Genomic DNA, 23,886 nt, shown 5'->3' with positions numbered 1-23,886 from the left:
TACTAAACCAGGAGCTGCCTTACATTATCCCAGAGACTATAGATGTTAAATATTTGCTTCTATCTCAACTGAGGACTGACATAGTAAAGGCTCCTTGAGATGTTAGCTGTCAAGGAGGAGAATAAAAGTTTTTCATCTGCATGAGTAATTGTTTCCTGTTTTATCCAGAGAGACAACAGATTTACATCCCAGACACATTCACACTGGGCCAAGAGCAGCTGCCATTGCAGATTCGAGTCACGTCCTTTTTTTCCCTCCTTCTCCTTCTTGGAGTTACAACAGAAGCTGGGGAGGTGAGAGAGGAGGCGGGCTCTGGAACATGTAGCCTGTGAGGAGGGAAATCAGGGTGGTGCTTGGGTGGAGGTGGGAGCTGGGCCAAGGTCTTGGCTGGTCAGAAAGGCTGGCGAAGCGCGTACTGGGGAGGCAGAGGGCCTGCTTTCCTTCCTCTCTTTCCTTCACACCCACCTCAACCCACTGTCGAGTCCTATCAGCTCTGAAATAGATCCCACCTCCAGTGCCTTCTCACCTCTCTCTCCCCCATTCCAGTCCATGCCACCTCATCTCTTACTGGGACTTTCACAACAGCCTCCCGAGTGGTCTTGGCTTCTGCTCTCAAATCATGCAGTGCCTTGTCTGCGGAGCCACAAGACAGATCTTTTTAATCTGCTCTCCTTGGTTTCTCACAGCCCTTGGAATGAAACCTTGGCCTGCAGCCCTGTGTGACCTGCTGCCTGTCCTTACCTCCTAACCTCATCTAAGATCCCCCTCCCCTCCTCATACCGGCCTTTCTGTTTCTCAAACACTCCAGGCTTGTTCTGCTCTTGGACCTTCATGCTGTCTTTCTGTCTCCTCGGAATCTGTGCCTCCTTTGCCAGATCATGCAGCTGGCTCTCTGCCTAAATACCCTCTTCCAAGGGGTCTTCCTTGGCCCTGTGGTCTGACATGGTACCCTCCGCCATCCCTCCAGCCCATTACAGTGCCATAACACTTCTGTTGCCATCTAGAGTAACATCAGCTGGTTTTGTTCATCATCTGCCACCCCACTAGAAAGGACATGGATGAAGCAGGGAGGCACGTGCCTGTCTCATTCACCTCTGGATCTGCTGCATCCAGGACCATGTCGGCACAAAGTGGGAGCCCGAGAAATATTTATTGAAGAAATGAAAGGTGACAGGAGGCAGGAGGAGGGAGACTCCAAGAAGAGGTAAATTTGGTATCTTAGCAAGTGGGTGACTACCACTATCCGGGGGAAAGCTGATATACGAGGACTTGACAATAACGACAGCAGTAAAAATCGCTACTATTTTGTTTTGAGATGAATTTTAGTTTCTGAAATTGTCCAAAGCACTTTTATCAATAGAAACTTGTTACACCTCCCTCCAACAGGGAGAATCAGCACAGGAAGCTGCCCCCTCAAACACCAAAGGCTCCTGGAGTTACTCACAGTGCTGGGAAACAACCAGAGGAGGAGGACAGAGGGAGAGAACATCTTTTTAAAAATCCCAAACAAAACTAAACTCTGTACATGTATATCTCGAGTGAGTAAATGTGTAACATTCAGCAAAGTCCTACACTTGCCAGGTTTTATGGCTTCATGGAGGCATATAAAATGTGCTTCACAAAGCCAGGAGTCTGCACAGAATATAGGGTTCTGATTCATATTTTATTTATTTATTTATTTTTGTAGAGATGGGATCTCACTATATCGCACAGGCTGGTCTCAAACTCCTGAGCTCAAGCGATCCTTCTGCCTTGGTCTCCCAAGGTGCTGAGACTATGGGTGTGAGCGACCACTAGCTGAGCAATCTCTTGCATTTCTGGACCTTGAGCGTCAGGTAGCTCAGGGAGGGTGAAAACTCAGAAGAAAGCTTGGAATTGAGACCTCTGATTTTTGCCCAGAGAGTCCAGCGAACACACTTTATAACCCAGAAGGCCTTACAAATATTTCAGAGCAGAGGCAGCATTTTTGCACTGGATAAACAAAGGTACGGTAATTTCTTCATGGTTTATGTTCATTACAAGTAATTCTTTTCCTGAAGAAAAATGTATATTTCTGATTTATTTCCCCTCCGAAAGGGGAGGGGAATTATAATATTCTCTTTTCATAGCACCATTTCTCAAGATCAAACCCAGGCAGGCATTTTTACAGCACACATTTCCATATGTCGTTGCTAATCCTCGCAACCTTGAGGAAACCTAGGTGCAAAGGGGTTGAGGAATGTGTTCACCATCCCAAAGCCGACGAAGTGCCAGAACCCAAATCCAAGCTAGGCTGTCTCATCCCTAAGGACATACTCTTTATCCTGTTCCTTATGACTTTTCTTGCAGCAGGCATGAGGGAGCAAGAATTTGGCTCTTCTCACATTTCTCAGGCACCTGGTATGTGCCAGGCCTACTGTAAACCCCAAGGTGACATGGTCTGTGTCTATCCATTCAGCATCAAAAAGACTGTGATCAGGACTCGAGGCCTGAGGCACAGCTCTGAATCAGATGCAGGCCTCTGGTGTTTGCAAAGGATGAGTGAGTGTGTGTACACGTATGCATGCATTGTGTGTAGGGGTGTGTGTGTATGTTGGGGGTCGGGGGCAGAAAATTCTCCCTAAACTGTTGGTATTAAGGCAAATCTTTGATGGAGTGACTAGAGTGTGGGGACTTGAACCCTAGTTTCGAAGTGGGGACTTCGAACACTAGTATGGCCAGCAGACAGGCCGGAGTTGCTGAATTCTAAGGTAGGTCTTTAATCCACTCCCCTTCTCCAAATCCGGGTAGAATTGGACTCAGTGCTGGTTCAGGGCTGAGGATGCAGGGAGATGCATGGTTCTAGACACTGGGAAGGAGAAGGGATGGATGATGAACCTGGCAGGTCACAGGATCATGGACTTGGCTGTATGTTGGACGTCTGTGTAAGATCTGAGTTGAGACCTTTGATTTTTGCCCAGAGAGTCCAGCTAACACACTTTATAACCCAGTGAGACCAGCCAGTGGCTGTTCATTGCTTCTGCCTTGCCCCTATGCCTGTCTGCCTCCCATAGCAGGTCCCTATAGCATAAGGAAAATGTAAACAACCTTTTCTCTGGACACTAGGAAATCTAGTTTGGTGGATAAAGATGGATGGTTGTTAAACGATCACATCTTGGGCTCTGTGTGTTCAGTGAAGCCTCATTTACCAGATCTCTCTGATGAGAAAGGTGAATGGTGGGGACAAAATACATGCTGTTACCAGAAGTCTGGCAGGGGCCATGTGCAGTGGCATGCACCTGTAGTCACAGCCACTCAGGAGGCAGAGGTGGGAGGATCGCTTGGGCCCAGGAGGTCGAGGCTTCAGTGAGCTATGATGGCACCATTGTACTCCAGCCTGGCTGACAGAGTGATACCCTGTCTAAAAAAGGAAAAGAAGTTTGGGGGGGAAAGCTTTTAGGAGATGGATGATGGTTCATTTTAATTCCACCTAACATTTTAAACTTTGGTATGTCAAAAGGTGAGAATTGCCAGTGTCAAGGCACGGAAACCAAAGGAAAACCAGAGGGTTGAGAAGGTGGGAAGGGCTGCAGTGTGGTAGACAGCAGAGTTGCTGGGATGACTTCTGCTAAAGGAACTGATCATCCACCACCTTCAGGAAGGAGGCGCCTGGGGCCCTTTAAGAGAGCAATTTCAGTGGAGGCTGTGGGCAGGTTGGCAGAAACAAGATTATGAGATGGTCTGTATCAGGAATCAGGCTTGAGGGTTAGTGCCTCTAGACTTTTCTGAGAAGTCTGGCTTTGAAGGGAAGGCTGGAGAGCTAGCACAATACTCAGTAATAACAATACCTAAGGCAGTTAGAATGTGCCAGGCACTGTTCTAAGAACTCAGCACATTTCAGCTCATTTAATAAATTCCTTACAACTATATGAAGTACGTAGTCTTTTCATTATACCTTTTGACAGGTGAGTTACTTGCTGGAATTCACATGGCTAGTAAATACCAGAGCTGAGATTTGAACCCAGGCAATCTGGCTCCAGAATCTGTGTTTTTAACCCACATACTATATTGACCATCATGAAAAGATGGTGGTGGGCAGGCTTGTTTCTAAGGATGGGAGGGTTCTCATAATATTTGTATTTACAGAGAGTAGGGAGAGGTGGGTTACTTCCTCTCCCAACCCCAGAAAGCCAGGCATGTTGGCTGGCATCCCTGGGACCTCAGATATTCAAGCAACCATGGCCTTACAAATCAGGCATTCTATTTGTTAGAGTTGTGTAGTGAGGTCCCCTCCATTTCATCCCCAGAATATCTCCTAGACAAGTTGGATCCTACAGGGCCCGAGTATAAATAAGATGGTGCCCTCTGTTGTTACGGAGTAGCTTGGAGCTGGGCCCCAGATGCCCTGTGTGGATTAGATGAGTCATTAGTATTTGGCAATGTAACTTGAGAGGCTTGCTGAATTACTGGGGCATATGTCTCCAGCTCATGAGTACCACCCTGACTTCTGTCAATCAGTGAACAGGGTTTGCAGTGTCCACCAGGTACCTGTGGTGTAGTAGAAGAGAGTTTGAACTTTGGAATCAAACATGCTGAAGTTCAGATTCCAGCTGCTCCACTAGCTACCTCTGTGATCTTGGCTAAGTGATGGTCACTTTTTTTTTTTTTTTTTGAGACAAGGTCTCATTCTGTCTCCTAGGCTGGAGTGCAGTGGCATGATCATGGCTCAGTGCAGCCTTAACCTGCCGAACTCAAGAGATCATCCCACTTCAGCCTCCTGAGTAGCTGCGACTATGGGGCACGCGCCATGACATCCAGCTAATTTTTTACCTTTTGTAGAGATGGGATTTCGCCATGTTGCCCAGGCCAGTCTCAAACTCCTGGGCTCAAGCGATCCACCCACCTCATCCTCCCAAAGTGCTGGGATTACAGGTGTGAGCCACTGTGCCCATCCTGATGGTTGCTTTCAGAGCCTTGGTTCTTCATCTCTAAAACAAAGATAGGAACACTGCCCAGTTTCCACAGAGAGCTCGTAACACATGGGGGCCTCTCTCCACTCACCCTTCAGTTAGATACTTAATATTTGCAAAGACCCAATTTCTTCATCATAAGAAGGCTGCCACCATGCTTGAGGGAGTGACCCATTTACAAACCATTGCTTCCTTCTGGGTCATTCTGATGGATTAAATGAAGAACCATTTAAAACCATAGCCCAAAGAGCCAGAGGGAGAGGCAGCAGAGGGAAGATGCAGGTGGATCTTCATGCACTGCATGAGGAAGCTTTGTACCACGGTCAGGAAAAGCTCCAGGCACACAGGGGCAGCCTCCATGGCCAATTAGAGCGCACCTCTCACCTCGGCAACTCTGCTAACCTAAATAGACCAGTCACACAGCAGACCTGCAAAAGAAGACATGATAATTACAGAGACCCCAGGGGACCGTCTGTGCGGACTGATGCTTTGTTTCTCCTGACCTGTCAGACCTCTCTATTTCACTGCAAACTCTCAATACCCAGGGCCTTTGTTTTGCTGTGAACACTTTCATTCCTGAGTACATTTTCTATGAGGAGTTGGCAGGAAGGGAGTCAGAATGAATTATGTTTTCAGCACACCTCTGGGTTCATGTTGACCCAGGAAACAATTTGACTAAAGGATATTTCAATCCAACAAATACTCTCTGGGCCCTTCCAATGTTTCTGGCACTGGTTTGATGCTGAGGACATAGAGATGAATAAGAAATGGTCTCTGTCCGCCAACTGATTATCAATTATCAATTATCATTGATGATCTGCCATGTGCCAGGGACTTTATAAATATTATTACCATTTCTTACAACAACATAGTAAAGTAGATAGCATCTTTGTGTTACAGGTGAGGAGCAGGAAGTTCAAAAAGGTTAAGTTATAAGGTCAAAGTCACACAACTAGTCAGAGGTAAAACTAACCTTTGGATTTGGGGCTGTTCACCATCAAACCCTATATGCTTTTGATACAGACAGGAGACCCAGAAATACTGGGTAGAAGAGGGTGGTTCCCTGGCAAAGGCCTTACCCTCAAACCTGGAAACCTGTGGCCCTAAATGGGAAGAGGCATTCCTGTTTTCATGCCCAAAAGTTGCCTTTTGGCCTGCCATGTCCCCTATAAACCACAGACCCCAGGCTTCAGAAGCAGATGAGGAGACAAACAGAAGAGCAGAAGAATGGCAGAATGGCACAGTAGAGAGAAGAAAAGGAACATCTGAATGTTGAGAGGAATTTGGCTGGGGGCAGTTGGAGAAGAGATTAGCCACTAGACAGCCAAACTCCAGGGGAAGATCATCTTCCCATTCCATCCCCCTTCCAGCTCTCCATCCATCCTGCTGAGAGCCACCTCCACCACTCAGTGAACCCCCTGCATTCATCCTTCAAGTTTATGTGTGACCTGATTCTTCCTGGACACTGGACAAAGACCTAGGTACCAAGAGGGTCCACTGAACTGTCTAACACTTAAGTCATCCATGGACAGCAAGGCTAACAGAACGCTGTAACATGTGCCCACTTGGACCCTGGGAGTCACAGACACCCACCCATAGATGCTACCGTGGGGCCGGAGCCCAAAAAGTGCTCACCCTGGCTCCTGCACCTGCCCGTCTGTGTGCTTCCCCTCCAGTAAGGGGTTTGAGGATGTGGTGGCTGAACATAAGAGCTATGCTGCTGTCACACATCATGGGACAGGGGTCAGGGAACTCTCCCATTTCAGTTTCAAATATTCCAGGTCCCCTTTTCATTTGGAAGCCAGAGTCCAGTGGAGACAGAGATAGAAAGCCTGAAATAGGATCCAGGCAATATAAACCTACATGCTGTAAGCCAAGTCAGAGTGAGGCTGATGTGATAACAGAAGTCTGAAGAAAAGGTGGGAGACAATTATTCTGACTGAAAGGGAGGCAAGAGTTCCTGCCATAGGCTTGATGCTATGTGCCCCTGGCTTCCTAACTCATTTGCAAATGGAAAATACTATTGCATTGTAGGAATCGTCTTTCTCCATTTATATGGGGAAGGAGAAAGAATGGCTGGGCTGAATGAATTTATCCCTTGGTCCTCTTCCAACAAAGCTCAGCTATGAAGGATAAATCCAGCTCTCCCCACCCCCTCTCAGTGGAGCTGGGGAGAAATCAAAAGCCCCTCTGACAATAATGAGACCAAAGTTTGCAAGGGCAGGACAAGCCCGTGCTAACGGAGAAAGTGTTGTTTCCTCAGTTTGGTTTTAGACTGTCTTGTCCTATGGGGGGGAAAAGGTCTGCCCTTGGGAGAGGTGCCAACTTTATAGATCTATTAATAAAAGAACTGGCAGGCTTATAGTTCTTGCCAATGAGGAAACTTGAATGAGAGAAGCCAGGCTCAACCTTGGCTAACAGGCTGGAGCCCATCACCCTAATTTCACCCTGCTTCTCCTTACCCAAGCATCCAAGGCTAGACAGCACCCACCCAGCAGCTTCCACCTGGCCGAAGCCTGCACCTGCTTCAGACCAAGGGTTAGGTGGAAACTTGGCATGGGAAGAGAGGGCTCACCTGTGGGCAGGATAGAATCTATCCAAGAAGGATACCTGAAAAATTAAAGCCTATGAGACAGGGGTGATCCTGAAGGCAGGCAGGAGAAAGGGCTGGAGGGAGAGGCCACTGGGGAATTTTTCCTGGTGAATACTGAAGTTACTAGATGTTTTGTCTTGCAAAACTCAAGGGAAAACTCTCAAACTCTAACATTTGTCTATTCTGTGTCCAAATTGTCCTTTTGAAATGGACCCAACTTTCAGTAAAGAAACTTGGCGCTGGCTTGCCCAGCCTAGTGTGCTAGTTTTGTGGAAACTGACCGGCCAGGGTGGCCATGGGAGGAAGAGCCTGGTTCTCCCTCACCAGCTCCTGTGAAGAAGGGACCTGGTCAATAAGGCAAATGACGCCACTTTCCAACATTTGATATTGCCAAGTGCTTTTGTTTGGCACTACTATAGATTTTAAAAATGTATCTCACTTTTAAAATTTGCATTTTCTTGATTACTTGTGAGACTGAGCATCTTCTCATACAGCAACTGGCCATTTTCATCTCCTTTTCTGCAAATTCTAGCTGTTCCCTGTTTTTCCAATGGGTTATTCCCTTTACTTGTTGATCTGTAAGAGTTCATTACATATACTGGAAACTAATACTTTGCTATATATTGTTACTATCTTCTCTCTAACTCTGGTCACTTTTGAAAATTCATGTATTGTCATAAGAAGTCATACTTTTCGGTGGCTCATGCCTGTAATCTCAGCACTTTGGGAGGCCGAGGCAGGCGGATCACCTGAGGTCAGGAATTTGAGACAAACCTGACCAACACAGAGAAATCCTGTCTCTACTAAAAATACATTAGCCGGGTTTGGTGGCACAAGCCTGTATTCCCAGCTACTCGGGAGGCTGAGGCAGGAGAATTGCTTGAACCTGGGAGGTGGAGGTTGTGGTGAACCGAGATCGTGTCATTGCACTCCAGCCTGGGCAATAAGAACGAAACTCCACTCAAAAAAAAAAAAGTCATACTTTTGCTTTGTGCATCATCTTTAAGAAGGTCATCCCTATCAAAGGTCATAAACATATTCTTAATATTTTCATATGTTTATTTTCCAAGGTTAGGTCTTAGAAAATTACAAAATAACCATTTGTAATTTCATGCTGTGAAAGGTGGAGGAAGGGAATTTCCTTTTCTTGCCCCCAAACCTAAAACCCTTACTTGCTTCTGAGCTGATTCTCCTTGTTCCTTTCAGTTACACTGGAAGAAGAGTCCCTCCTTCCTGCAAGCCAAGTCATCCCCTTGGGCTCTCACTAAAAGAACACATTCCTCAGCCCTGGGCCCAGTACAAACATATATCTCAACTTCCTGGGCCCAACACAAACACATTCACACAATTCACACATTCCTCAGCCCTGGGCCTAGTACAAACACATTCCTCCATATATCTCAACTTCCTGGGCCCAGTACAAACACACCATATATCTCAACTTTGGAAAAACACCACCTGGAGAGACCCCCAATAAGGTCACAACCGTTTACGGCTTTACTGAATGCGCGGGAACCAATAGAAAACTGCTAAAGGTATAACTTAAAATGTTAACCAATTGTAATGCTGTAACCAAAAGAATTCCCTTGTTCCTCTATAACCTGTTTACATCGGGCTATAAAAAGCAAGCACATGCATCGTTCGGGGCCCTCTTGTATGTTGAGGAACAGAGGGACCAAGTTCGAACTTGCAGTAAAGATCCTTGCCGCTTGGCTTTGACTCTGGACTCTGGTGGTCTTCTTTGGGGAATAAACGGTCTGGGCATAACATCACCACTGTGCTTGCCTTCAGTTTATACCTTGCCGTTCTCTCCTGCTTCAATTCCATCAGCACAAAGGCATAATTTAATTCCTTCTACCTTAAAAAAAAAAAAAAAAAAAGCTCTCCCTCTCTCAGGGTAAGATGAAGTGGTTTCCAACAGGCCAATGCTACTTTCAGAGGCGTTTGAACCAGAGTGACTCCATTTTGAATAAGAGCTGAGTAAAATAAGACTGAGACCTTACTGGACTGCATTCCCATGAGCTTAGGCATTCTAAGTCACAGGATGAGATAGGAGATCAGCACAAGATACAGGTCACAAAGACCTTGCTGATAAAACAGGTTGTGATTAAAAAAAAAAAAAAAAAAAGCCAGTCAAAACCCACCAAAAGCAAGATGGTGACAAAAGTGATCTCTGGTCGTCCTCACTGCTGATTATTCACTAACTGTAATATATTAGCATGATAAAAGACACTCCCATCAGCACCATGGCCGTTTACAATGACATGGACACATCAGGAAGTTACCCTATATGTCTAAAGGGGAGAAGCCCTCCAGTCCAATTGTCCACCCCTTTCCTGGAAAACTCAAGAATAATCCACCCCTTGTTTAGCATATAATCAAGAAATAACCATGAAAATAGCCAACCAGCAGCCCTCAGGGCTGCTCTGCCTATGGAGTAGCCATTCTGTATTTACTTTCTTAATAAACTTGCTTTCACTTTATCCTATGGACTTGCCCCAAATTCTTGCATGAGGTCCAAGAACCTACTCTTGAGGTCTGGATTGGGACCCCTTTCTGGTAACACTACAGCCACGCTATGGACAATCTAGATAAAAGTAAAGATTGTATTTTCCAAACCGTTGGGGAGCTATGGAAGCAACAAGGGCCAGAGGAAGTAAAATTCTGGAGAAGGGAGGACCGCTCAGAGGTGAGCATCTGCACATGCCTTTCCCTTGCTGTCAGTTGGTAATTCTGGGCACAGGCTAAAGTGCTGAGTCCAGTTGGGGGCTGCTGTGGAGTAATCAAATTAAAGGCCTGAGGGGCCTCAAGCATCCAGCCAGCTTCCTCCTCGAGATGTGCTGAACTGTGAAGCTGTGTGATGTGAGAGGCTAACAGGCTAAGTTGAAGACCTCAGGAAAGTAGAGTGGAATTTCCTGTGGTCTTTTTTTTTTTTTTTCTTTTGAGGCAGGGTCTCTTTCTGTCACCCAGGCAGGAATGCAGTGGCACAACCACCGCTCACTGCAGCCTGGACCTCTCAGGCTCAAGTGATCCTCCCACGTCAGCCCCCAAGTAGCTGGGGCCACAGACATGTGCCACCACACCCGGGTACTTTTTGTATTTTTTGTAGAGTGGGTCTGACCATGTTGCCCAGGCTCCCAGTGGTCTCCTGAGAGGACAAAGGCTCACCAGGGGGTGGAGTTCCTGAGAACAACTTGGCAGGAGGAGAAAACGCTGGAGAGCAGGTGAACTGACCCCTGCTGTCAGGCATCTGCAGCTGCTTTTTCCTGAGAACATTAGCCATGAGTCTTTGTGCAGCTAGACAAATGTGGAGGCTTGAGGGAATCTCAGATGTGTGGCCAGTACCCTCTAACCACAGGCTTTTTATAATTTGAAGCAGTTCAGGGCAGGATGCTGAAGAGCAAAGCCAAACCCCCTCAAAAGCAAAATAATTTCCTTCAGTCTCTTAGTGTCATGAACAAATGTGAACCCAAAAGAGCCAATCTTTCAAGAAAGATCCTTAGTGGCCAATGGGGCCTAAATGTAAAATAGAGCCAAGCAGCCATCTGCTAACTAGAAATCACATAGGTACTCTGAGTTCCCAGAAATCCAACACCTCTGTTCGACCTGGGGACTTTCAGAGCACGCCTAAACCAACCAGTCAGAGCCCACCTGCCTTGACCAATCAAGGCTCAGCTGTACCAACTAATTGGAACTACCTGAGTCTGAATCTCTCAGTTGCATAAATGGACCTGATTGGGAGCCTGGGGTGGAACTTTTGCTACAGAACCCCAACCCTCCCTTTGTTCTCTGGAACACATCTTGTTTTACACTGAAGGCTGCATCTCCCTGGTGTGCAAACGATTCACTGGAATATAAAGTCTCTTTCCTCCAATTTCCTTTCCAGAGAACTTTTGTTCATGGTGCTGAGACAAAGACCTACCAGCCTCTTGATTGAAGGTCATACTCTAAGAACAGGGCAAACTAGAGGTAGATAGGCTATTTTTTTTTTTTTTTTTAAATAGAGTCTCACTCTGTCACCCAGGCTGAAGTGCAGTGGCTCGATCTTGACTCACTGCAGCCTTGCCCTCCGGGGTTCAAGTGATCCTCCCACCTCAGCCTCCCAAGTAGCTGGGGCTACAGGCATGTACCACCATACCCAGCTACTTTTTGTATTTTTTTTTTTTTGTAGAGATGGAGGTCTCACTGTTGCCCAGGCTGGTCTCAAACTCCTGAGCTCAAGTGATCCACCCACCTTGGCCTCCCAAAGTGCTGGGATTACAAAGTGAGCCACTGTGCCTGGCCACATAGACTGATTCTTTTCCAAACTGCAACTTAACCTTGATTCAGTTCAGCCCCTATTGGGATTGAACTGTTTAATACTTCACTCTATCTGCCTAGCAGAGAATAGGGTTAACTCTACTTGGGGGGAAAACACTAGAGCCTTTCAGTGCTTTTATACAAAATATTTGGCATTCCTTTAAATATTACTCAAGAGAAAAGACCATTTAACTAAAAACCAAGAGAAAAAGCAGACAATAGAAGGAGGCCCACCAGTAAACCAGAGTTATTAGACAAGAACTTTAACTATGATTGTGTCCAAAGAAATAGAATGATGGACAAAATGATTAAAAGTGTAGAGATTATCAGATAAAGTTTTAATCTTTCAAAAACAGCATCAAGTGGGCATCCTGGAACTAATATATATAATATTTGCAGCAAAGAAATCAATTGAGAGCAGATTGGATATAGCAGATGTCAGCATTCGTGAACTGGAAGATAAACCAATAGAAAACATCAAAATTGAAGCTCAGAGAGGGAAAAAAAGGAAAACAAAACAGGACAGCATAGAGAGCGTGGTACACAGTTTAAAGGGTCTGACAATGTGTAGTTGGAGTCACTGAAAGAGAGGGAAAGAGGAAAAGAAAGGATGAGACAGAAATAGTTGAAGGTAACAATGGCTAAGACATTTCCTCAAAGAATGGATAAACTATTAGAGTTAAGTCAATTTATCCAGGTCTTGGATATAGTGTCAGTGTACACAAACCAGTTGCATTTTTTTATAACAGCAACAAACATAATACAGAATTTAAAATGAAATTTAAAATGGTATCAATCAAATACTTAAGAGTTAATTTAATAAAATCAGAGAGAACAATCAAAGACAACCCAAAATATGGAAGGATACGCTATGCAATCGCTTCAGATTGTAAGGCTTAATATGGTGGAGGTGTTAATTCTCTTCAAATAGACCTATAGGTTCAACACAATCCCCATCAATCTTAGCAGGCTTTTGGAGGTGGGAAGGATTAACAAGCTGATTTTAAAATGCATATGCATATGTAAAGGGAAGCGAATAACTATATTAGGGTTCTCCAGAGAAACAGAATCTTACTATAAGATATAAAGACCTATTTTAAAGCTATAGTAATTAGCAATGTGGTATCAACACAAGGAGAGACTCATAATAGAAATAGAAATAGAAAATAGAATAGAAAAGTGTCCAGAAACAGACTCATACATGAATGTTCCTAGATTTGTGACAGAAGTGATGATACAGTACAGTAGGAGAACGGGTAGTCTTTTAAATAAATGGCATTAAGTTAATTGGATATCAGCATGGACAAATGAATCTAAATAAAACCTTTAGAAGAAAATAGTGTACATTTTCACCTTGAAATGAGCAAAACTTTCCTAAACCCCCATTCTTCAGTTCCATGGTTGGGTTGAGTTTCTTTTACCACTTTGCAAGTTTGCTCTGGACGTTCTTGTTTTTGTTATTATCTGCACAATCTCCATCCAGTCTTTTCTCTAGTAGTCATGATCTACTTGATTATTAAGCCACTCTTTGGTTTTATCATTAGTTCAAACATTAAGTGCATACTCATGTCACTCCTTGTCTCAAACATTCATTGCTCCTCATTCAAAACCAGCTGCTGGCACTGGTGTGTTTGATCCTTACAATGGAGCATCAGCACCACCCCTGCTCCCACCACCCCACCACCACCACTTTCTTATTCTTAATCATATAAGCCTGGATAATCCTCATTATTCCTGATCTCCAGACACACCGTGACTTACCCCTCGTCCAGATCTACTCATGCTGCTTCCTTGGTAGGATAACTTTGCCAGTTCCATCTATACCATGCTCTGTCTAGGCTGTCTGCCTTTGGCATCTTGTCTGCCCTCTCATTTTGGTCCAGTACCTAGGAGGAGCTGAACAGAACTGTGCAGAGGTATCAGTGACTCTTACCCAGCCTTCCAATTCCTGCACAGTGCCTTCTTGTTTGTGGTCTGGAATCCTTCCAGCAAGCGGTGTCCAGCCTCCATGTCCCTGGGGATTTGGGGCTTGTGAAGGGTTCCCTCTGCTGGAAGAGGAGAGCATTGCGCCCAGGCATGAGTGCACTGTCAGTACCAGGCAATCCTGGGAGAAATTCTGGAGAGATCAAAGTGCTTCTCAAAGACGTTGGTGGCACCTACCCCCAAGAGTGAATCCTTCAGGTCACAGGTACCAGAGATGGACGACTTGGCCAGAAGACATAGCCTTATCTCAGACATGACATGGACAAAGGCCAGCTGAAGGACCAGGAACCAAACTGTTCTCACCTGTAGCTCTGGGGCTTTTTTCAGAGCAGGTCCAAGGGTTGAGGAGTGGGAGACCTGGCCAAGGAGGGTGATCGGTGAAGCAATCAATTTTCCACCTCGAGGCTAACTGGTAGTTATTTCTTTCTGCCTATGGAGAACTCTACTTACCTTCTGACCACCCACTCATGGGAAGGTGTTCTCTGTCTGCACCTTCAGAGCCCACCACCATTTCTTCAGTAGCCACTGTGGATCTCCCTACTCCAGGTTCTGCCTCTTGCATGTAATGAGCCAAACTTGGCCAACGCAGACAACAAGCAGCATGCATGTTAGAACCAGGAACAGCGGGGTCCATATGCTTCCTCTGCTACCCACTTCGTTCAGGTTACTGAGCCCCTCAAGCCTCTGATACTTCATCTATGAAATGTGGGTGATAGTCTCTAGTTGATGGAGTTGTTGGGAGATGTCAGTGAGATACCCTATGAAAAATGCCTGACATGGCATAGGGGCTCCCCACATATTAAGCAACCTTTACCTCCAACCCCACTGACAGCCACACACCTGCCCATCAGGGAATGAGGTTGAGAATATCAATATATATATTTGCAATAGAAAGTGATAGAGAGAAATAGTAATTGCATCGGAGTTACAACGGTAGGACTGATGGATTCTGCTTGGGAGAGGGAACTCATCTGAGAACATAACTATTGACCAGGGTATTTCAAGTATTAACTATGTGTCAGGCTTTAACACTTTACACACAGCCTCATCTGATCCTCAGAGGAGTCCCATAGGGTAGGTACTTACAGCAAACAGGCTACGGGGGCCCAGGAGACCAGGGGTCCCCATGATCCCTGCCTCCTAGTATTCATAACCTTGAGTAAGGGTAGGACCTACCCCTGACCAATAGAATGCGGCAAAGGTGACATACGTACATGATTCCACATATAATGTGATTCCACATCACATTATATGAGACTGTGATGTCCCTTGTCTTCCTGGCCTACTCCATTCCCACCCCAAGTGTTGGTTTCTTGGAAAAACACTGGGGAAGGAGGTGGAATTGCCATGAAAACAAGGCTCAGACCTCCACAGAAGCTGCCCGGTGAGTTCTTCAAAAGTGGTTATCCTACCTGCCACTTACACTGGATCAGGACTGTCCAGAAATCATTTTCACATCTCCCCAGCAGAATGGCATCATCTCAATACTAATTTTCACTTGAACTAGAAGAATCATGCGTGTGGATTTCAAAAGGAAAATGGTGCATTTAGGAGCAGCCCAGGGTGCTTATAGAACGGACCTTGCTATGTTCTTGAGCTTCTGTGGCCTCTTGACAAAGTCGAGCAAATAAGACGACCAGGCCAAGTGGGCACTCTGGGTCCTGTGGCCAAGGATGGGCTGGCCAGGTGGCCACGTGGCCTCCCGTGGCCTTGTTTCTGTCGGTTTTATCTGATCCTGATCTCAGATGCTGATAGGGCCCTGGCTTATTTCTAAGGAGAGGGAGCTTGATTTGTGCAGGATGCGCCTTCACCAGATACCTCCAGGGGCAAGAGTCCACAGAGGTTACAGCGCCCCCCGCCCTCCATGCCTCTAAGCTCTAAGCTCAAAGAAGGGTCCCTGACACAGAGTCCTGTTAAAGGAATGGCCACAGGGGTGGGAGAGACTAGGGTCGTGCATGCCAGCTCAGGATCTGGGGCAGGATGGTTGGCAGGGGGTCGCAAGGAGCAAAGGAGGGGAATCACTTGCCAGAAAATTGGGCAGGGGGAGCTCAGAGAGGAGGCTGAGGAGGGACTGGGACCAGTGGAAGGGAGGTGGAATAGGTCTTTGGAGCCAAATTCCTTGCAGAGGCCTGGGGTGAAGCCTGGGCAGCTCTATCCCCAGGAGCTGCCCTTTTGCCTTCAGCAGCTCCCAGTCCAGCCTCTGCCCCGCCAGGAGACCCAGGCCGGGTTCCTAACCCTACTGCTCTTTGGCTTCGTCCCTGCCTAGCCCCGATGCAGGTTGCTTTTATTTCCTCCCTCCTCCCACTCCTCCCCCTCCTCCCCCCTCCTCCCCCTCCTCTGCTTCTGCTACCTCCCCTTCCTCTGCTACCCACTTCATTCAGGTTACTAAGCCACTCAAGCCTCTGATACTTCATCTATGAAATGGGGGTGACAGTCTCTAGTTTATGGAGTTGTTGGGAGATGTCAGTGAGATACCCTATGAAAAATGTCTGACATGGCATAGGGGCTCCCCATATTAAGCAACCTTTATCCCTCCTCCTCCTCCTCTGCCCTCCTCCCCCTCCTCTGCCCTCCTCCCCCTCCTTAGCCCTCCTGCCCTTCCTTCCCCTCCTCCCCCTCCCCCCTCCCCGGACTGGCCCCGCCCCCACTGCCGGCCCCGCCCCCACCCACGCCGGAACTGCTGCATTTAAGGAGATTGCGCACCTGGAAAGGTCCACACATGTGAGCCTCGAGGCGGGCTCCGGGTGCGGACTTGCCATGGCCTCCGAAGCTTCTGTGCGTCTAGGGATGCCCCCTGACCGTCTGTGGATCCAGAAGCCCGGCATCTACGAAGACGAGGAGGGGAGGACCTGGGTGACTGTGGTCGTGCGGTTCAATCCCTCGCACAGGGAATGGGCCAGGGCCTCAAACACCCAGGACAGCGCCTCCCACGGCAGCACAGTGAGTCCTGGGCACGAGGGGAGGCTGTGGGAGGGCTGCGCACTGACCCCTGCCCGTGTGGGACCGCAGTGGGGGTCAGAGGGGGGCGTTCTTACCCGCACTGGAAAACACTTCTGTGCAGGTCTAGGAGAGCAGCAGTGCCCTGGCCTCAGGAACACCCCCGTGAAGGGACCACAGGCACGAACTTATCCACATGAGGCAATACGGTACTGCGTGGTGAAGCCGAGGCTAAGGTAGCTCAGGGCTTAGTGCCATTCCCAGTGTATGCTGGGAAGGCTCACAAATGGGGCAGCTATTGAACTGGGCTTTGTGGGATGAGTAGGAGTTCTCCAGGTCTAGAAAGGGGAGGCAGTAGTAGTATAAGCAAAAGCATTGCAACCTGGAGGCACCAGGTGGGCCAATAGGATGAATGTGAGATTGGTTTCAGATTACTAATCTGCAAAACGAGAATAATATGCCTCTGTGGCAACTGAGTCACAGACATGCTCCTGTACGTGGCTCACCGCCTGACTGGCCTGGGGAAGCATTTGACTGATAACAGATTCTGGAAATTAATTCAGGAGGCTTGGGTGGAGTCCTAGATTCTTTACTTTTCAAAAGCTCCCCAGGTGATAACGATAATGACTCAGGAGGCGGCCCTAGATGAGGGCTTTAGATCACAGCCGGTCTTTGAGGAATAAAGTAAATACAGTAGAGTCTCTGGTGAGGGCGGGAATTGATTCCAGGACCAACTGTGGATGTTCAAGTCCCTGATAGAAAATGACCTGGGTAGTAATTATATACAACCTCAGCACAATCCTCTCCTATATTTGAAATTAGATTACTAATAACACCTAATGCTACACCTACACATCACTTCAGGCTCTGCTTCTTGGAACTTTGTGGAATTTTTTTTTCTCCAAATATTTTTAATCTGAGGTTGGTTAAATTTATGGGTGCAATATCCACGGAAATGGGGAGCTGGCTGTACCTTAGTGTAATATTGTGAAAGTTTATCCGGATATTTAAAATGCTATTTAGGGCCAGGCGCGGTGGCTCACGGCTGCAATCCCACCACTTTGGGAGGCCGAGGCTGGCAGATCATGAGGGCAGGAGATCAAGACCATCCTGGCTAACACGGCGAAAACCCGTCTCTACTAAAAATACAAAAAATATTAGCCGGGCTTGGTGGCGGACGCCTGTAGTCCCAGCTACTCAGGAGGCTGAGGCAGGAGAATGGCGTGAACCCAGGAGGCAGAGCTTGCAGTGAGCCGAGATAGCGCCACTGTACTCCAGCCTGGGTGACAGAGTGAGACTCCGTCTCAAAAAAACAAAAACAAAAAAACCCAAACATTTAGGTCATTGTAAACAATTCACTGCCTGTTTGTTTTTTGAGAGAGTCTTGCTCTATTGTGGCTGGAGTGCAGTGGTGTGATCTCGGCTCACTGTAACCTGCAGCTCCCAAGCTCAAGTGATTCTCATGCCTCAGCCTCCTGAGTAGCTGGGATTACAGGCTTTTTTTTTTTTTTTTTTTTTTACAGCTATTTTTTTTTGTTATTTTTAGGAGATACAAGGTTTAATCGTGTGAGCCAGGCTGGTTTTGAACTCCTGACCTCAAGTGATCTGTCCACCTTGGCTCCCAAACTGCTGGGATTACAGGCGAGCCACCCCGCCCAGCCAGTTCACTGACGTTTTAAACAATTTAACACATTTCCTAAAAAATCTTCAAATAGGTTCTTTCAAAAAACGTTGGTAGAGAACATGGAAAGGCTTTTCTGTACATACACTAAATAAAGCATGCAAAAATTGTGGAGCAAATATTTTAAGTTTTTCAAAAAAAAAGCCTGAGAAAGTGTTAATGGAGGGGACTGTGAAATGGTGCAGCCACTATGGAAAACAGGATGAGGAGTCCTCAAAAAAGAGAATTACGGCACAATCCGGCAATGCCACTTCTGGGTGTATACCCACAAGACTTTGAAGCAGGAACTTAAGCATGTATTCGTACATCCATGTTCACAGCGGTATCATTCATACTAGCCAAAAGGTGGAGGCAGCCCCAGTGTCCATTGATAGATGAATGGGTAAACAAAACACAAACCATGAAGTATTCACACTTAAAAAGGAAGGAAAGTCAGACACATGGATGAAACTTGGAGACATTATACTAAATGAAATATGCCAGTCACGGAAGGACAGATTCTCTTGTATGAGGTACTCAGAGTGGTCTCATTCATAAAGTGGAATGGTGGCTGCCAGGGGCTGGAGGGGGTCGGGGATGGGAAGTTAATGTTAATAACAGGTATGGAGTCTCAGTTTGGGAAGATAAAAAGTTCTGGAGGTGGATAGTGCCGACGGTTCCACATGTCAATGCACTTAATGCCACTGAACTGTACTCTTAAAAAAACAGTTCTAAGCTTTTTTTTTTTTTTTTAATGATTCAATGGAAATAGAATGGATTCTTCAAATAACTTAGCCATGGGTGGGATAAGGGACCTACTTAGTATTTTTTTCCCTCTTTCTTAAAAATAGATCGATGTCTTAGGGTGGGAATTAGGCTTCCTGGGCACATCTAATGCAAAGAGCAGCCAACTTTTTCTATAAAGGATCTGATGGTAAACATTTTCCGCTTTGAGAGCTATGCTCTTGCAGCTACTCAGCTCTGCTATTGCAGTGCAAAAGCAGCTAAAGGCAACGGTAAAGGAATGAGGGAAGGAGCCTTAGTTTATTTACAATAAAGCTCTATTTGCAAAAGCAGATGGCAAGCCGGACTTCGTTTGCTGATCTCTGATCTAAAGTCAGAATACACAGAGAAGGAGACATTTTTGCCACATAATTTAAAATACTTCTCTTTGCAAAAGCAGTCCGTAAAAAGCTAGGACAACAAACTGAGAAAAATCATAATGTGTTTTTTTGATAAAGTGCTAATATTCTTAATTCAAAAAGACGTTTTATCACTAACGACAAACACTTAGAAAATTGTGTAAAAGACTTTCCATTTTGTTGCATAACATAGGAAGCTTTGGTTCTACTTTTCCTTTCATCTTTCTAACTTCCAGTACCAGCCTAATTTTGTTATTTTTATTATTATGTATTTATTTTGAGACAGGGTCTTTCTCTGTCTCCCAGGCTGGAGTGCAGTGACATGATCATAGCTCACAACAGCCTCTACCTCCCGGGTTTGAGAAATCTTCCCACCTTAGCTTCCCGAGTAGCTGGGACTGTAGGCACATGCCACCGTGGCCAGCTAATTTTTTATTTTTTGTAGAGACAGAGTCTCGTTATGTTGCCAAGGCTGGTCTTGAATTCCTGGCTTCAAGCAGTCCTCCTGCCTCGGCCTCCTGAAGTGTTGGGATTACAGGCATAAGCCACTGCTCCCAGCCTTATTTTGTATATTTACTATAAGTATGTGAAGGTCTGGCCGGGCGCGGTGGCTCAAGCCTGTAATCCCAGCACTTTGGGAGGCCGAGACGGGCGGATCACGAGGTCAGGAGATCGAGACCATCCTGGTTAACACGGTGAAACCCCGTCTCTACTAAAAAAAATACAAAAAACTAGCCGGGCAAGGTGGTGGGCGCCTGTAGTCCCAGCCACTTGGGAGGCTGAGGCAGGAGAATGCTGTAAAACCCGGGAGGCGGAGCTTGCAGTGAGCTGAGATCCGGCCACTGCACTCCAGCCTGGGCGACAGAGCGAGACTCCGTATCAAAAAAAAAAAAAAGTATGTGAAGGTCATGATCAGAACTGCAGTATATTTTGGGGTAAAATCTATCACCCTCAGATCCAGGAGTCCATGGATATCTTGTTTTTAAAACGAAGATTTAAAAAATTATGGCAATGGCAGTGATGGAGCCCCAAGAGAATACTTAGCTTTAACCCAAGGTGGTGACAGGTTGGAAACAGTGGCTAAATTTGGGGGTTGCAGTGGGGCGAGGCAGGGTGCATGTCAGAGGGGGCCAGAAGAGCCCCAGTCATCCTAGATGAAGCCACAGGCACCAGTGCCAAGGCTCTTGGTCTGGAATTCTGAAAACATTTACCTCTGACCCTGGCAGCCCACTGGCCGGGCCAGGGCATCTAGGCCTGCATTGCTAGTATGCAGCCCAGTTGGCAGGGAACCCTATCCCTGATCTGCCTCCTCTTCGGTCCCTTCAGTATGAACCCAGCATCACGGTGCACTTGTGGCAGATGGCAGTGCATACCCGGGAGCCACTCTCCTCCGGCCAGATGCCCTTCTCCCAGCTGCCCCCTGTGTGGCAGCTCTACCCCGGGAGGAAGTACCGAGCAGCGGATTCCAGTTTCTGGGAAATAGTGGACCATGGCCAGGCAAGTGTGTGGTGGTTCCAGGTGAAAGCGATAGGTGGCCCCCTGGTGACTGCCGTGGCCCTCTCTCTTCTGTACCCCTGGCCCCCTCGGGGTTCTTGTCTCTCCTCTTCCTGTTGCTCAAGTCTTCCTTCAAGGAGGCCTGAATGTGTGTGGGTGGATCAGTACATGAGTTCCCATGTGGGATGTAGGCAGAATGGGTGAGGGAGGGAGGGTTGCATTCCCTGGGCTAGGGAAATCCACAAGCCAGAGTTCCCACCTGCCTCACCCCTGCCTGCTGCTGCCAGCCTGCATGGGTGGCCCTTAAGGCCAACTGGAGGAGCATCTCCCAGAGGTTCTGATGGCTGCTCCTTCTCCTGCAGATCGACTCCATGGAGCAGCTGGTCCTCACATATCAGCCGGAGAGGAAAGACTGACAGTGGAGTGGCTGGTATGTTGGGGGCCCGTGCCTCTCAGTGCAGGGATCAGACGAAAGCGAGAATACCTCTCTTTTCCGAAAGACAGCATGGCCCCCTCCTCCTCCCTGCTGTTTCCTGAGATTTTTCTTACAGAGCCACCTGTCACCTCTGCTCCCCAGCCCCTTGGATGTGACGGTCTACCGTGGGTGGGCCCCTATAGTAAGTTCCGAAAGCATGGGATCTCATCGAATAAGATTAATCATTTAATCCTTGTGAGAATTCTGTGAGGTGTACATGTTAATGACCCATTTCACAATGAAAAGACTGAGACTGGGGATGGGAATGATTTCCTCAAGACCGTACAGCCAGGAAATAGTGGTGATCAAGCTCACATCTAATGATCTCGGGTCCCTAGATTTAACCATGGTACTGAGGTGCCATGTGACGGTGGCCTTCGAGGACCCAGCACTGACCCCCAGAGGGCTCCTCCCAGATGGGCTGCAGCTTGGAGCAGGCCAGGGCCTGGTCCATTGGAGAGGCCGGCACTGGCTTTGACTTTGACCCCAGCAGCTTGGATGGGGTGCCAGGCTCCTCCATAGTTCACTGACTGTCTCCTTTGGTCTTCTCCCAGGCCCTGCTGGCCCTGCCCATCTGGCCTGGTGTCTCCTCGTGCCCCCTCAGTGAGGACCTTCATGTACCTGCTCTTCTGTTTGCACACCCAGCATAGCCTCCTTGCGGGCAGGAGGCCGTGGGGCCCCTGAACACTCAGCTTCTCTCATTTTCCTCAGTTATGAGTCCTGTCCTATCCCGCTCGGATCTGCACTTAGGGCAACTGGCCTGGATGGACTTCACTAGGGGCCCTGTCTGTGCGCTGAGCCAGTTTCCCCTGCTGGCTGCAAGCTGTGGGTTCTCTTTCTCCTCTGTGCCCCTCATGCTGATCTTCTAGATGCCACTCCCAAATTCCCTTCATACCACTGGGATGTGTGCCCAGCCAGGCCTCCGGCACCCCCAGTGCAGCTCGTGATTGGAAACTCACCATCAGCAGGCAGTGGCTCGGTTTAAGAGACAGCCACAGAGGGAGCCCAATCTGGATGTGGACTCGGATGCCCTGTGGGTATCAGTTCTGCTGACACTTTGGCCCGAAATAGATCCAGTGCTGAGCCAGTAGTGTACCCAGAGCCTCAGTGAGCCCATCTGCACAGTGGGGAGCGTGGAAGGATGGGTTTGGCCTGTGCTTCTGCTTGTTCAGTTTTTCAGCTCATGAAGGGATGCTAGTCCATGAAGGTGGCCTTGCAGTACTGGCTAATTAAACTTTATTGTACACTGTCCACTTTTGTGCTGAATTGGAGCTTCTCTTTGGCCTCTTTCTAGCATAGAAGTGCAGCTTCTGGTACCGAAATCTTAAGGTAACATTTTAATGTTCCCTTTCATACTTTTCCACACTGGGAAGGAAATTGTAATCGGTCTATTCAGCAGCAGGACGCCGGCGGGAGGTAAGGAAGGGGAAGAGACTTGTGCGGGCTCTAGATGCAGCCCTGCTGTCAAAGGGCAGGAAAGCCATGGTGGTCACAGGAGAACCGGGAGCAAGGGAGAGCTTCCAAAGCGAGACAGTGCAACAGCGTGTCAGTGCAGGAGATGCAGAATGCAGGTGCAAGGGAGGAAGGGCCCATGTGCGGGAGAGATGACATGACAGAGGAGCAGAGTCCTTGAGCAGGGAGGGATGGGGCAGGGGGTCAAGGCACTGAGCGGGGCCACTATTGTGACCAGGAAGAAGTGGACGATACAGTGCAGGTCAGGGTGACCATGCCGTGGTGGCAAGGAGAGGGGATTCCCTCCCTCATGTCATTCACAAGAAAAAATCAGCCATGGGCTAAAATCCCAACCTTACAAAATGAGTCTGTAAAAGCATTCATAGAAAGGTTGGGGAAATATGTTCATGAACGTGGGGTACAAAAAGACCCAAGTAAGACACAGGTGTAAGCAAAAGACAGTGTAAGACAAACTTTTTCAAGTGAAGCATTTCTGTATGACAAAGTATCAGGAAGCGTCAATCACCATTTAGCATGGTACATAAGGCACGCCAGTGTTTGCCTGGAGCGGATTTGCTCAAGCCCAGTGGTGTTGCGGTGAGGGGCTGTCTTGGGCGTTGTAGAATGTTTAGCAGCATCCTTGGCCACCACCTACTGGATGCCGGAAGCATCCCCTGACCCCAACTTGTGAGAACCAAAAATGCCAAATGGCTCCGGAGGGGGCAAAATTGCCCTGACTGAGAATCACTACCCTGGATAAACACTTGCACGTGTGGTGTACACAGGAGGCATGAAGAGGGAGCCTTGGGGTAAGAGTTGAGATTCCACAGTGTTGGCATGGTTAAAGGGAGGCCCCTTGAACAGGGGCTGGGGTGAGCACTGCAGGCTGGCATAGTACCTTCTGCTGAGCTTATGTTGATCTG

The 23,886-nt window shown here is 47.5% G+C and overlaps 1 protein-coding gene across 1 annotated transcript in view; it reads left to right on the top strand.

Annotated features, from left to right (window-relative positions):
* The window catches only part of TCL1B (T cell leukemia/lymphoma 1B), a 28,221-nt gene extending 5,457 nt beyond the window's left edge, over positions 1 to 22,764 (top strand). Inside the window, exons 2-5 of the mRNA XM_023205569.1 lie at positions 16,391 to 16,743; positions 20,869 to 21,039; positions 21,399 to 21,466; positions 22,066 to 22,764. Of these exons, the coding sequence (XP_023061337.1) occupies positions 16,391 to 16,743; positions 20,869 to 21,039; positions 21,399 to 21,452 (578 nt within the window). The 3' untranslated portion in view covers positions 21,453 to 21,466; positions 22,066 to 22,764. The remainder of the gene's footprint in view (positions 1 to 16,390; positions 16,744 to 20,868; positions 21,040 to 21,398; positions 21,467 to 22,065) is intronic.
* The last annotated feature ends 1,122 nt before the right edge of the window (positions 22,765 to 23,886 follow it).

The sequence above is a fragment of the Piliocolobus tephrosceles genome, chromosome 6 (genome assembly GCF_002776525.5).
Source record: "Piliocolobus tephrosceles isolate RC106 chromosome 6, ASM277652v3, whole genome shotgun sequence".
Taxonomy (NCBI): Eukaryota; Metazoa; Chordata; class Mammalia; order Primates; family Cercopithecidae; genus Piliocolobus; species Piliocolobus tephrosceles.
This window is presented reverse-complemented; position numbering and strand designations above follow the sequence as displayed.